The 14,064-nt window shown below is 36.7% G+C and overlaps 2 protein-coding genes across 5 annotated transcripts in view; one reads left to right on the top strand and one right to left on the bottom strand.

Annotated features, from left to right (window-relative positions):
* Positions 1-626: 626 nt before the first annotated feature.
* Positions 627-2,115, top strand: LOC128207832 (muscarinic acetylcholine receptor M1-like). Its single transcript, XM_052910985.1, has 2 exons — positions 627-1,331; positions 1,964-2,115. The coding sequence occupies exons 1-2, from the start codon at positions 638-640 to the stop codon at positions 2,113-2,115; spliced, it is 846 nt and encodes a 281-aa protein (XP_052766945.1). The 5' UTR covers positions 627-637.
* Positions 2,116-2,212: 97 nt separating this feature from the next.
* The window catches only part of LOC128209347 (cysteine sulfinic acid decarboxylase-like), a 32,008-nt gene continuing 20,156 nt past the window's right edge, over positions 2,213-14,064 (bottom strand). For 2 of the 4 annotated variants that reach the window (XM_052913351.1, XM_052913352.1), the window contains exons 2-12: positions 10,517-10,776; positions 10,067-10,200; positions 9,227-9,317; positions 8,645-8,751; positions 7,922-8,040; positions 7,505-7,639; positions 7,071-7,252; positions 5,792-5,870; positions 4,183-4,382; positions 3,606-3,747; positions 2,213-3,007 (exon numbers count right to left, since the gene is read on the bottom strand). In XM_052913351.1, the coding sequence (XP_052769311.1) occupies positions 2,834-3,007; positions 3,606-3,747; positions 4,183-4,382; positions 5,792-5,870; positions 7,071-7,252; positions 7,505-7,639; positions 7,922-8,040; positions 8,645-8,751; positions 9,227-9,317; positions 10,067-10,200; positions 10,517-10,770 (1,617 nt within the window). In that variant the 5' untranslated portion in view covers positions 10,771-10,776 and the 3' untranslated portion in view covers positions 2,213-2,833. The other 2 variants (XM_052913349.1, XM_052913348.1) reach the window with 2 other exon arrangements.

Here is a 14,064-nt window from a genome sequence, read left to right as displayed (position 1 = left end):
ATACCATAATTTACCATTATTTGCTTTCCGGTATTATTTAGAGATTCATCAGTGTGAAATAAGGATTTAATGTGTCTCAATTTTTTTTAAAGTTAGGCTGCTTTTATGTCCGAATCAGACGTCAGAGTGCATAGGGCGTATACATAATTTCACGACGTCATTTCCGAACTGACATTACGTTCGCATACAATTTGGCGCACTTAAAAATCTTATCATTCTATATTTTTAATCATATTTGAAAAAGAAGTGTTATTTTCAGTGTGAGACCTCAAAATATTTGACCTCGTGAAAATCAAAAGTAACCTTTCACCTAGTGGTGCTCATTCAGTAAAAGATATTACGATATCATACCCAAACAAACACATTTCCTCTATATTTTTACTGTAGTAGTGATTTCAGAAAGCCCATCCATTAGTAGAGCTCTCTCTATCCTAAAATGGTAATGGAAATTAAAGGAAAAAGGGTTAACGTGATACCAAATCTATAAAACATGGTCGACAAAAACAAAATGTTTACTCTGAAATGATAGCACGCTCTCAAGAAGGATAACATGAACTATTTACGCGGAGCTGTCTATCTGGATTATTCAACAACTAAAATTATCATTTTAGGAGTGCTGACTTTTATTTTCTCGTTAATGATAATATTATTGAACGTTTTAGTAATACTTGCATTTAAACGATATGCACATCTAAGAAAGGTCAACAACTATTTCATATTAAGTCTTGCCATAACGGATTTAATAGTTGGATTTATATCAGTTCCGTGTTATGGTATATACTGTATACTGGGATACTGGCCGTTCGGAAGCTTGATTTGTGATATATTTCTATTGCTCGACTATGGAATATGTTATGCATCCGTCGCCAACTTACTCGTGATTTCATTTGATAGGTTTTATTCAATATCGAGTCCTATGGCATATAGGTTGAGGAGAACTCCATGTAACGCTATTGTCATGATTATGTTAGCTTGGATCATACCTTTCTCCGTGTGGGCTCCTGCAATATTTGCCGGGAGATTTGCTGAAGGGAAACGAATGATTCCTAATGGAATATGTTACGTCCCGCTGTTCTCGAACACAGTGTTTACTGTATGCGCCATGTTTTTAACGATCTACATACCAATTGCCGCTATGTTGGTGTTGTACAACAAAATTTACAAGGTGATAAAGAGCAGAAAACACCGGAACACTTTGTCTGACAAAAAAGCCGCTAAAATGTTGTGCGTCATTCTCATCATGTTCATAGTTACATTGTTTCCTTTCAGTGTGTTCACAATCGTGTTCTCCGTATGTGGAGAGTGTATTCACCCGACATTAAATGCATCTGGTAGGTTCGGGCTTGGCCCTTCTGCTTTGTAAAACATGTATATTGCTTTTGAGCTTGTCCATGTAGTTTTTTGTTCAATCAATCCAATAAGTGTGGGAGCACTAATTAAGAAATGGTGATTTGTTAATATAATATACATAATAAGATAACCAAGACCGTTTTCACTACTTGCATGAATACGTTGTTTTCGTTTTCTCTGCATCAGATGACCAAAATGTACACACAAACTGTATTCATCGAAAACTGAATCATATTCTTAAAACGTTTCTCATGTTTGTACATATAATCAATGTGTTCTTTATCTCCATAGTAACTTTTGGGATGAAAATAGCTTCGGACACCTTCTTATATACTTAAAATAAGATATACTCAAATTCCAGGACAAATTCTACCGTTATTGAAAAAATTCTTGTTCCTGACATGCCCAAACATGTTAATAGAAATAACTTAAACGGTTTCTCTTTGTCTTTCCCGGAGATAAAACAAGTTTTATTAATGTTCAATAATGATATGTGTGCTTAGATTAAAAAAAGAATAGAGTTGTAACTAATAAAAAATAGTTAGTTTTATAAATTATATGAAGATAATTGTATGGTTGACTTTAGTTTAAACGTATGACATTCCTTTTACAGGCTACTGGTTGTTCTACATGAGCTCTGCCGCCAATCCCGTGTGTTATGCCACTTGCAACAGCAACTTTAGGGGAGCCTTTCTACAGATTCTCAAAGTAAAAGAATCCAGGGATATTTCTAACCAGCATCGAGCAGCCTTGTGGACAATTTAGGGGTTAATAGTTAGGATGTGCGCCTACTACAAAAGCGTGGCATCACCACATATATACTCAACACAATTTATTATGGGTCAATTATCAAAACAACACCTTTTCCACATTAACATTTAATATAAACGTTTACATCAACCCCGAGCAGTTCTTTCATGCTCCAATGCTCTCAGGCTTGTCTCAATATTTCTGTTAGCAATTTTCCAAAAGAGCTTTTATCTGAAATCAGTTGTTCGATATTAATATTTCAGTAAATGCAGAGGTGACCCTTAACAATCTTTCAGAGTATAAGAGTATAAGATTTATTGTTTCTATGAAGAACACTTGTTTAATATTTATGTAATCTGTGTATGTGACGTTGTTTGTCTCTCGTCTGGTGTCTTTTCGAAGACCATTGTTCATTCAAGTCTGCTGGACTAGTCTCATTGTTTCATTGTTCTACGACCGGACAAACCAGTTTTAACGAAAAGTTTTGAATATTATGTAAACTGAAGTAAAACTAATAAATAAGTACATGGTGTGATGATGTTTTGTCGTGTCATGCGTCGATGATCTATTCAGCAAGCAACGTCGAATAACATATGTGCAGGATTACAAACGTCAAATGTTCCGGAACCTTATACAACTAAGCTTACATGACACAATACGCCATATTTTCCGGCGCATAGCTCACACGACGTCACAAATCCTACTCGTGACCAAGCTTACACGACGCCATGCGTCACAAAGCCCGTCCAAGCCGGTCAATCTCGCTTAAAACAAAGTCCATGTCGGCGGTAGTCGAGTCGAAATTTGAGACGACCATGCGGAAAAAGTTGACAAGATCGCCGTCTGGATTGTAGCCGATCATTAGAGAGCCTTCCCGCATCATGGCCGCCTTTATCGCAGGAGCCACCTGGAATTGGGCATGAAGCAATTGTTTATATCACGTCTCCAACATAAATGACGCAACGCCATTGGTCCAGGACAGGTCACGCGGTGACCCCATATTTTTCCATATTAAATTTTGTTCAGCTCATTTTTAACATTGCTCAAAATATTTCGTTTGGTAGGTTGTAGGCTAACGAACTATTTAATGTTGAATGAAAAGGCAAGTGATTAATTTACCATTACACATGTAATAGTGTTTTGCTTATGGTTTCTACACTCTTGAATTTTACACAATTTGAAAACTTGGAAGACAAAAGGCATATTCCGATAATGTGTAACTTGTAAGCATATCTTTAATATTATTTGAAATATGTATTTGATAAGTTATTTTGAAATGCAGTATCGTTAGAAACATGTCTACTCAATTCAAAACACTGTGTTTGAGTTGTTCTAGTGTTAGCTTTTACCATTGACATTACTCCGCCGCCGTCAACCACAATATAAAGGCTAGGCTAATAATTCGACTTTGCTTCTTCTTAAAACCAGCCACTTAAAAACATGAGTCTATACAAACGCAATAACACAAGCTTTGTACTTTATGTACAGTGTTCGGTCATGCGTACCTTAGCAAGCCTGTCGAACCAGGCGCTGTCCTCAGTTTGGCCCCTCATGCTGGGCGGTATGTACCAGAAACACACGTTCGTACACTCGGGTTCCGCGATCAGACGGAATCCAGCCGTCTTCCGGATTTCGGACGCAAGGTGCCTGGAAAATAAGCGGTCAAAACTACATGAACCATAAACCTTTGATCAAAACTAATATAGACTATACTTGCTGGACTGGAGTGGAATATGCTTAAATACGCTTACATGTGTCATATGACCAGATATCCAGATTCTGGTTCGCAGGAAAACATGTTAAAATGCCTGAAGTAAAGATTTAAGTTGGGTGTACAGGTTCAATTTATTGTTCAACAGATTGTGAAACAATTTTCACAAAAACTACAGTAACAAAAACCTCTCGTTGGTATGATGACTCGTGAACGTTTGGTACGTTGAATCGGCGGAACCAGAATTTTGTATATGAATTGAAAAAATCCCGGGTGTCAAGGTTGGTGACAACATCCCGACGCACATACAGCTTAAGACTAAAGCCGGGACGCCTTGGTGCGCTAACCACAGCGCTAACCGGAAAACGTACCGAGAAAGTGAAAACAGGTGGTCGATGTCGCGCTCCATGCCGGTGTCTCCCTTGCTTCGCCACAGTAACCAGAGTTTGAGCACGTCGATCTTCCGACCGCATTGGAGAGACATATCACCCGTGTCGTATGACACGTCGTAGTTCTTATCCTGCTGGAACAAGTACCGCGCATGCGCACTGTGGCACTCCTGTAGCACACCCTGAAGAATTAAGAAGACAAAATGTAAGGTCATCCTTACGACAGAGAATCGACAGGTAATGCCGACGTTCCGTCTGTGGTTTGCAGTCGATCATTGGAGTATGGACATCTTCATACACATGTGCATATTGTCAATGGAATCATTTATATGTATATACATTGGAACCAGGCGCGAAGCTGACTGTACCCAAATACGCAATTGCATAATGAAATTTTGATAGGTCGAAGTATTGGTCATACAAAAAAAAACGATTCTGCGTAATCCCAAATTGGCCATTGCTACGCGCCTGGGAGCATTATTATAAACGGTTATAGAATTAAAGTTGTGCATGTCTTTCTGTCAGACTATAAAACTATTATTTCGTCAAATTTCTTCTATAGAAATATCAATACTCAAAACAGTTTGCTTTTTTCACAAGGGGTAAGGATGGTACAACAAATTGCCAGGGATAATTCAAACAAGCATGTTGACATTGTTATTATATAAAAAATGCATACTGTATAACTATTGCATAACACTTGTATTGTGCCAAAGCGAGTCTTCGTTTTCCAAAAATATTCTTAAAAGCTGAAGTGCCATACATATTTAAGTTTATTAAATCTCACTTTCCGATTACCCGAAAAAGAGAAATTTTGACTATCGGAAACATTTTCAACCTTTTTGACACATGACCAAGAGAAAATTCACTGTCAGTTCATGTGACCGCAGTGATATTTTGAATGTCATATAAGGACAAATAACTGCTTCAATATCTTAGCTTATCATGACGCGATTGTCTCCCTTATACACATGGAGCAGTGACGTCACTATCCAATGTGTACACAAAAAATCAGACGTCAGAAACTGTCACCAAGTAAACATGTCTCGATTTGCAAGTATTTCTGAAGATGATTTAGACACTCTTGATAGACAGGAAGACTCAAAGAACACAAAACGTAGTAAAATAAATACCACAGCGGGTGGCATTCTGCTCTCGGGTGACAATATTAATGTCACGCATGCTGCCATATGATATTTATATAATATAAATATAATATAGATCTATATGTGAAACACATTTTTACTTTAAGACGTTTCCCGAAGTGTGAAATTATTTCAAGGGTGTGTAAGTGTATAATTCACAATGTTTAACACCGTTTGTGACACAACAAACTCAAACTATCAAAGCTCTCATAGGCACGAACGTGACTTTGATTTGCTTCCTTGTTGCAAGAATGCAAAACTCATGTATCGACGATGAATGTACTCGCAATGAGTGCGCGTGGGCTAGCTCTGAGATTTCGTGAACTAGAATCGAGTGTGCGCCGGTTTCTGGCTGTTGAGTGTACTAGCGCTGAGCGCGCGTGTACTAGCGAGGAGTGCATGTCTACTTGTGTTGAGTGAGTGCGCGTAAACTAGTTCGTGTTTACCTTATGTTTGGTTAGGAAGACTGAGCACTGAAGAGGCGCCCCCATCATCTTGTGTGGGTTCCAAGTCATCGAATCTGCTCTGTTAATGAACCGATAGTCAAGGTAAACAATGATCCTAGTATCATGTCGACACACATGGTCTGATTTGGTTTAAAAAAAATCATTGTAGCATGCTCTTAATTGAATTTATAATTAATGGTGTCCAACATTATATTGATAAAAATACACAAAATAGTGCCGTAACAATAATCAGCATTTCATTACCATTGCGAGCTACGTGAAACCAATGCATCGTTATTTTTTGGCAACTTTCATAAAAATTAGCATTTATTCGAAACACATGCGTGACCATTTATCCAATATGTAAACAGTGAAACGGAAACTACTTCAGTTCATATCGCTGCAACCTATATATGTATTTAACAAACACTGAACCATACAAAAACTAATCGACTGAAAGTTTCCCGACGGGTGCATTTGAATTATCTGTTCATTAATGCATTTTACACATACACACAAATTCCACATGTGTGTCATAGCGATTTAAGTAATAGTTAGATGACATGAAGTTAATTCTTAATGAATAACAATGGGCTTAGCGAACTGACTTAGAATGCAACCTCATTTGCTGATTAGATACATTGACAGCGCAAAATCTGACGCAGGGAATGTGTATTGGATGAGTGGCAGTAGGCGGACATTTAAACCCCCAAGAAAGTTGAAAATCTTAATGATTAAAGCTGCACTCTCACAGATGGAATGTTTTGACAACTTTTTTTTTATTTTTTTGTCATTGAACTAGCCAATTTTTGCGAAAATACATGGAAACCAGTTATATAAGACTGCTGATAAAAAATTAGATCGCAGATTTTAGATATAAATTCAAAAAATGATGTCTTATGCATGTTTCTTAAACCGTTAGTAACGGTTTAAGCCATAAAACAATAATTTTCAACTGGATATATGAAAATCTGCGATCTGATATTTTGTCAACAATCTTTTATCATTGATTTGCAGATATTTACGCATAAATTTGCTCTTTCCAAGACAAACAAAAACAAAAACGGTGACTCTGTGAAAGTGCAGCTTTAAGTCTAGTGCTTAAAAATGGTTGCCTATTTGCAATTTCATTGGCCTAAAATGTAGGTTGTATTCTTATAAGTTATCGGCGTCAAAAGGGGCCGTTAATATTTGTCTTTATCTCGTTCCAAAGTATCAAAAATATACTATATACTATATAGCGATCGGGCGGAAAGGATGACATTCTACTTCTACGTACCGTTCAATTCCTTGTATGAGATGACGGTACTTCCGGGAGACGGCTACACTGCCGCCCCAGGCGCCATCCACGTGCAGCCAAAGCCCAAGCCGCTCGCAGACGTCCGCGATAGCGTCGAGGCGGTCGTAGGCACCAAGCACGGTGGTTCCGGCGGTCGCGTTCACGAAGTAAGGCTCGTAGCCCTGAAAGGGTATCAAACTATCATTTGAAAACGCTCGATTCTAGCCTCTTTAAAACGTGTTAAAGAGTTAACAGAGAAATAACAAGGATAATAATTTGCTTACGTCATTCATATAATCAACGTGATTTTGTGTTTTATTTAGAAATATTGGTCATCAGATTGTGCTTTAAAACGGCACTTCTGTCGATTTATAACCATCAATTTTAATTCTTTTTTAAATCAATATAACAAACAGAAAGTAATATGCGCGAACCTGACTGCGGGCGGCCTCCACCTGCTTTTCCAGGTTTTTCGGCAGCATGCGGCCCATGGAGTCTGTCCCCACTTTGAAGATGTTACCAGTCCCGAGCCCAAGCATTGCCGCGCCTTTCGTAATTGAGTAGTGGCCCTGGGTAAAGGCATCAACGCAATAATTGGCGAATTTTGCCGAGTAGACATTTTATGTCGTATCCGAATACGTAGTGGTGCATTAACCAAGGTAATATATTTAAAACAACAATGCTTTCTGAGGAGGCCCCGAAACTCCCTACATTACATATTAGACCGATGGGGTAAGGGCATGTCCAAGAGTACATATATGACGCTACTCCTCGCACAGCACAATTTTGCCGGTCCATGTGTGCATAAAATACAGCCATAGTAGCATAACAAGGCTACAACTACGTAGTACCTTATCAGAGGTAAACAAGGCAATGGGCTTCTTCAGGGAGTACAGCCCCTTTTCCTTCACTTCGGGGAACTTCCTGTAGCGAGCCACATTCATGCCGTACACGTTGCCCATTGATCCTCCTGCAAGCAAAACACAACACGTGACTCAGGAGCGCCGAAAAGCGTCCATCACGCTCATCTTTTCTACTGTCGAACCGGGGCCATAACTAAACAATGATTACAGCCGATCCGTTCAAAGAAATATCTCAAACACTGGCACGGTTAAAGTTTTGGCATGACGCCGACGACAATACCTCGAAAAACTTGGATAACGTACTGCCCAACTTTGTAACGCATATATTGATTATTGTATTCATGGGGAGGGGGCTAGGCCGTGTACTATTATATACAATTGTGCCTTTCGGATGTTCGCGTATCCTCGTACACAATGGCAGACTACAAATCAAAAGTGTGAAATGTAGGAAAGCCAATGCCAATAGTTATCATTTTGCGATTCGCTACGCCATAGTGTTGATATGTAATAAAAATAACAGGGCTCATCCCTTAGCGTCGTGTTCGGTTAGCTGGACTACTTTTCTTTTATACCATACACTAAACATTGTAAGATGTAAGATACGTTTTCCATATACATTTCCTAAATTCAATGTCGATCGCCTTTTACCAAAAACGAAAAAGCGATTAAAGTCAGACCAACTGCCCTGGCCCTTGTCTCCGCCCCGCCTACCTGGAACGAAGATGGCGTCTCCCCCTTGGAATCCGATCAGCCCCAACATTTTGTTGAATATTTCCTTCTCAAGTAACGTGAACACCGGCGCCACCTCGTACGTGTACCTGAACACAGAGGTCACACATTGTCAATACAAAACACCGGCGCCACCTCGTACATGAACATGTTTTTAATGATATATCTGACGACTGCCTATGCAAGCAAAATCTGTAACAAAACTACCAGAATTTGGTCGACGGAAAAAGATTTTATCAAGATTGCTTAAACTTGTTGGCTTTTTATCTCCTTTACAGCCAGCTTTAACTGATTTTTAAAAACTATACCATTGCCGTCAATCACAGAGTTACACAGGCAACATCGCAATTTCTATATTGTAAGAAAAAAGTGTATTGGAGTATAAAAGGACTCGACGACGTCGAAACCCATGATAATCCTTTTCACTGACCAAGACGTGGGGTTGGGTTTATTTCCTTGGTCCCATGTTTACATACATTACTCAGATGGAACGGTTGATATAGGACTTTTTGGACGGTTGCATGTATTATATTATACATAAGTAATGAGACAGTTGTGTCTTACTGGCTGGAGTTGAGAGCTTCCGTGAGCCAGGCCCCTCCCAGCGCATGCACGTCCATCCCTCCAAACAGCTGGTTAAAAAACCGGGGGTTCACTGAAATATAGCATGGTTGTGGAAAATCCGTTGGTTTGCTAGAAATTAGCATGACTTGTTGAAAAAACGGGGGGTCCGGTGAAATTTAGCATGGTGGGTTAAAAAATATATTGGCTCGCCAGTGAATACAGTTAAAACGGGGTTTTGCTAAAATGTAGAACAAGAGGTTGAAAAACTGAGGTGTCGCTATAATATAGCACATTGAAACAAAACAAAATGGGGATTCGCTGAAAATTAAAGCGCGGTTTGTTTTAACCCCAGAAGTTCGCTAAAATATGGCGCGTTTTTTGTTTAAACACCAAAAAAAAAAGCTAAAATAAAGCAAGGTTTGTTGAAACGTCGTGAAATATAGCATTGCTTGTATAGAACCCGGGATTTCGTTTTTTGATAAAAATTGGGGGTTCGCTGAAATGCAGTACGTGTGATGATAAGAAGATCCCAATGTCGGAAGAATCAATGAATCTGTTCGTACTTGTACCCGTACCTTTTTGTTTACCATACTGTCTGGTCTGGTCTGGTCTGGTCTGATGAAAAGAACCCCATGCGAAGTAAGTGCAGTGTTCTTTAAGTGTTTAGCGTACATCGCAAATTAGGATTATGCATGGGTTATGTACGTATATCCCAGCACGTAAACTTACCACCACGACGGATTATGCATGGGTAATGTACGTATATCCCAGCATGTAAACTTACCACCACGACGGCTTATGTTTCTTGCTTGAAAGCAACGCGGAAAGCATTCCACCAACCTGTTTTGACGCTGTATTTGATGATTTTCTTACAGACGTCCACCAGCTGAGCATCACTAGCCGGTTCTTGACCGATTGGAAACTCCGGGAATCGCGCCTTTAGCTCTGCCGGCGGTAAGAACTCGCACACTTTTCTACAGAGGATACATTGCGGAAACATAGTTTTAGAGTTTGATTTTAAAATAAAATACCCTAAAAAACGATACGAATCTTATATATACATTTCTTCACAGAATTTAGGATATCGTCTATACATGTCGGGAAAATTAAACAGATGCTTTTGAATTTTATCATAGATCTGCACGCGCATCTTGTGTACCAAGTTTCGTTTGATATCCTGAACGGGTTTTCAGTTATGGCCAAATTTAATTTGTTCATGGTGTTTTAAAGGGGCGTTAATTTTCCAGGAAAGTCAGAGGAATGCGCCTTGTTTTTATAAAGTAAACTTACGTATTTCTATCCATTGCATCAACAAGTCCGTCTTGGATGATAACGTCTACTAGTTTTCGAAGGAACGGGAGACTAGTCTGAACGGTGCTAACCCTTTCGTCCACCTGGGCACCCTCATTGGCCCCTACCCCGACATGTCGACCATTCACGCCGTTAGAGACCGGACAGTGACCGATCTCTTCACGCTCAGTTGTTCTCTTCGTTGCAGCATGTATATCACCATTAAGTTGTTTAGAGAAACCGTTTGTTTTCATGGTTACCTGAAGGACATGAGACCGCGTGAGCTATAGTGATATACGAATATGATTGCCAGGTCGTTAACCAGTGTGTGTATACCACGTGATAAATTACGTCATATATGCTACTTCGGAAGGCAAAGATTTGCTTAAAATGAAGTCTTAAATCAAAGATAACTTTTCATTTACAACACTATTTTAAATGAAACAAAGGACAGTCTATGACGCTTAAAGAACCCCGCAATTGTATTATTTCCGAAATTTGATGAGGTCATTAGTTTCATCAAACACTTCGACAAGTTTGTTTTCAAAATAATGTTTTGACAGTGCTCCGCCAGACGGCCGTATTGTGAAAAAGTTTGTCGAAGTGTATTAAGAAACTAAACTCTCAATCAAATTCTGGTAAAAGACCGATGGTGGGGTTCTGTAAGTGGCGTAAACTGCGCTATGTTTCATTTAAAATGGTGAAGAAATAGTGAAGTTATCTTTGTTTTAAGTCTTTTTTCAAATCAAAATATTGCCTTCCGACGTAGCATTTATGACGCAATTTATCACGCGATAAGCACACACTGTTAACACTTTTAAAGAAATGTTGAGAAGTAATATGGCAGACGTAAGCACAATCATGTTCTGTAACCAGAGCAGCCGTTTCAATAACAGACAAACAAAACAAAAACACCGTTGTGTGTTGTACTGGATGTCGCACGTTACTGCTGTTTGCGAACACACTCACAGTGGTTTAAAAATAGGTGCGTGATTTAGGGCGTTTAAAATACTCTTGGAGAACCCTGAAATCATGTTTTATTCACCCGGGCTTATACATAAGATCTCAAAATGTGAAGATATTGACGAAAAGTTGATTTGATTTTCTTTTTTTTTCTTAAAGTATCTCGCATACAAGCGTATATAACCTGCTCAGCTGTATAGAATGCTGATTTGAATGTACTTGCACCTGTAGAAGTAACACTTCTCGGGAAAAGTCCCAACCTTTAGCCAAGTATATAAAAGTTATTAAAAGTATTAAAAAGATACGATACATTTCGACTCTTTATGTAAATACAGCAATAAATACTTTAATGCTTACGCTTTTCATCTTAAATTCCAACACTTTTCGATATCATATATTTTATAACTATTTAAATGTGTCAATTTCAACCATCACGCTTGTTCACAAACATAATATTACTAATTAAATTACGCGTAGAAGTATCGTATTGCTAAAATTTTAATATTGTAATAAAATCCGTATGCCCGACAAATATTTCTCATCAAAAATAACGACGGACCATGAGTTTGGGAGAAAACCCTCACGGGAGTGGTAATATTTATACAAGCTAAAGGTGACCTTGACACTTCTTTACCATCACGTATCAAGGTAGTAAACTATGTAAACGTGTTTGATGTGCATAGCGTTAGAATTGACTCATTACTATAACAACATAGCTTCCTAGTTTAGGTCGGTCAATATGTAATAAGAAACTTTAACAATAACATACATATATACAACTAATTATGTGCAAAATAAGAGTTGATTGCCACTCAAGTTCGAGTTATAAGATTCACTGAAACTAACGATGTAAATCTTATAAAGTATTAATTTATGGAAAGTTACGTGATAGGATCCGTCAGTGATGTAGTTACTATCCAGTGTGAGAATTAATATATAGTTGTGGTAGTTAATATATAGTTGAGGTAGTTAATATATAGTTGTAGTAGTTAATATATAGTTGTCGTAGTTAATATATAGTTGTAGTAGTTAATATATAGTTGTAGTAGTTAATATATAGTTGAGGTAGTTAATATATAGTTGTGGTAGTTATATATAGTTGTGGTAGTTAATATATAGTTGTGGTAGTTAATATATAGTTGTAGTAGTTATATATAGTTGTAGTAGTTAATATATAGTTGTAGTAGTTAATATATAGTTGAGGTAGTTAATATATAGTTGTAGTAGTTAATATATAGTTGAGGTAGTTAATATATAGTTGTAGTAGTTAATATATAGTTGTCGTAGTTAATATATAGTTGTAGTAGTTAATATATAGTTGTAGTAGTTAATATATAGTTGTAGTAGTTAATATATAGTTGTCGTAGTTAATATATAGTTGTCGTAGTTAATATATAGTTGTAGTAGTTAATATATAGTTGTAGTAGTTAATATATAGTTGAGGTAGTTAATATATAGTTGTAGTAGTTAATATATAGTTCTCGTAGTTAATATATAGTTGTAGTAGTTAATATATAGTTGTCGTAGTTAATATATAGTTGTCGTAGTTAATATATAGTTGTCGTAGTTAATATATAGTTGTCGTAGTTAATATATAGTTGTAGTAGTTAATATATAGTTGTAGTAGTTAATATATAGTTTTAGTAGTTAATATATAGTTGTCGTAGTTAATATATAGTTGAGGTAGTTAATATATAGTTGTAGTAGTTAATATATAGTTGTCGTAGTTAATATATAGTTGTAGTAGTTAATATATAGTTGTAGTAGTTAATATATAGTTGTAGTAGTTAATATATAGTTGAGGTAGTTAATATATAGTTGTAGTAGTTAATATATAGTTGTCGTAGTTAATATATAGTTGTAGTAGTTAATATATAGTTGTAGTAGTTAATATATAGTTGTAGTAGTTAATATATAGTTGTCGTAGTTAATATATAGTTGTCGTAGTTAATATATAGTTGTAGTAGTTAATATATAGTTGTAGTAGTTAATATATAGTTGAGGTAGTTAATATATAGTTGTAGTAGTTAATATATAGTTGTGGTAGTTAATATATAGTTGTGGTAGTTAATATATAGTTGTAGTAGTTAATATATAGTTGTGGTAGTTAATATATAGTTGTGGTAGTTAATATATAGTTGTCGTAGTTAATATATAGTTGTAGTAGTTAATATATAGTTGTGGTAGTTAATATATAGTTGTCGTAGTTAATATATAGTTGTCGTAGTTAATATATAGTTGTAGTAGTTAATATATAGTTGTCGTAGTTAATATATAGTTGTGGTAGTTAATATATAGTTGTAGTAGTTAATATATAGTTGTAGTAGTTAATATATAGTTGTGGTAGTTAATATATAGTTGTAGTAGTTAATATATAGTTGAGGTAGTTAATATATAGTTGAGGTAGTTAATATATAGTTGAGGTAGTTAATATATAGTTGTAGTAGTTAATATATAGTTGTAGTAGTTAATATATAGTTGTCGTAGTTAATATATAGTTGTAGTAGTTAATATATAGTTGTCGTAGTTAATATATAGTTGTAGTAGTTAATATATAGTTGAGGTAGTTAATATATAGTTGTGGT

Source organism: Mya arenaria, chromosome 11 (genome assembly GCF_026914265.1).
Source record: "Mya arenaria isolate MELC-2E11 chromosome 11, ASM2691426v1".
NCBI classification, from domain to species: domain Eukaryota; kingdom Metazoa; phylum Mollusca; class Bivalvia; order Myida; family Myidae; genus Mya; species Mya arenaria.
Note: the sequence above shows the minus strand (reverse complement) of the source record. Positions and strands in the feature narration are given on the sequence as shown.

Bases quoted from the DNA above. Each gene is read 5' to 3' on its own strand.
- LOC128207832 (XM_052910985.1), top strand. From the start codon at position 638: ATGATAATATTATTGAACGTTTTAGTAATACTTGCATTTAAACGATAT. The intron at 1,332-1,963 runs GTAGGTTCGGGC...TTCCTTTTACAG, and splicing joins CCCGACATTAAATGCATCTG to GCTACTGGTTGTTCTACATG.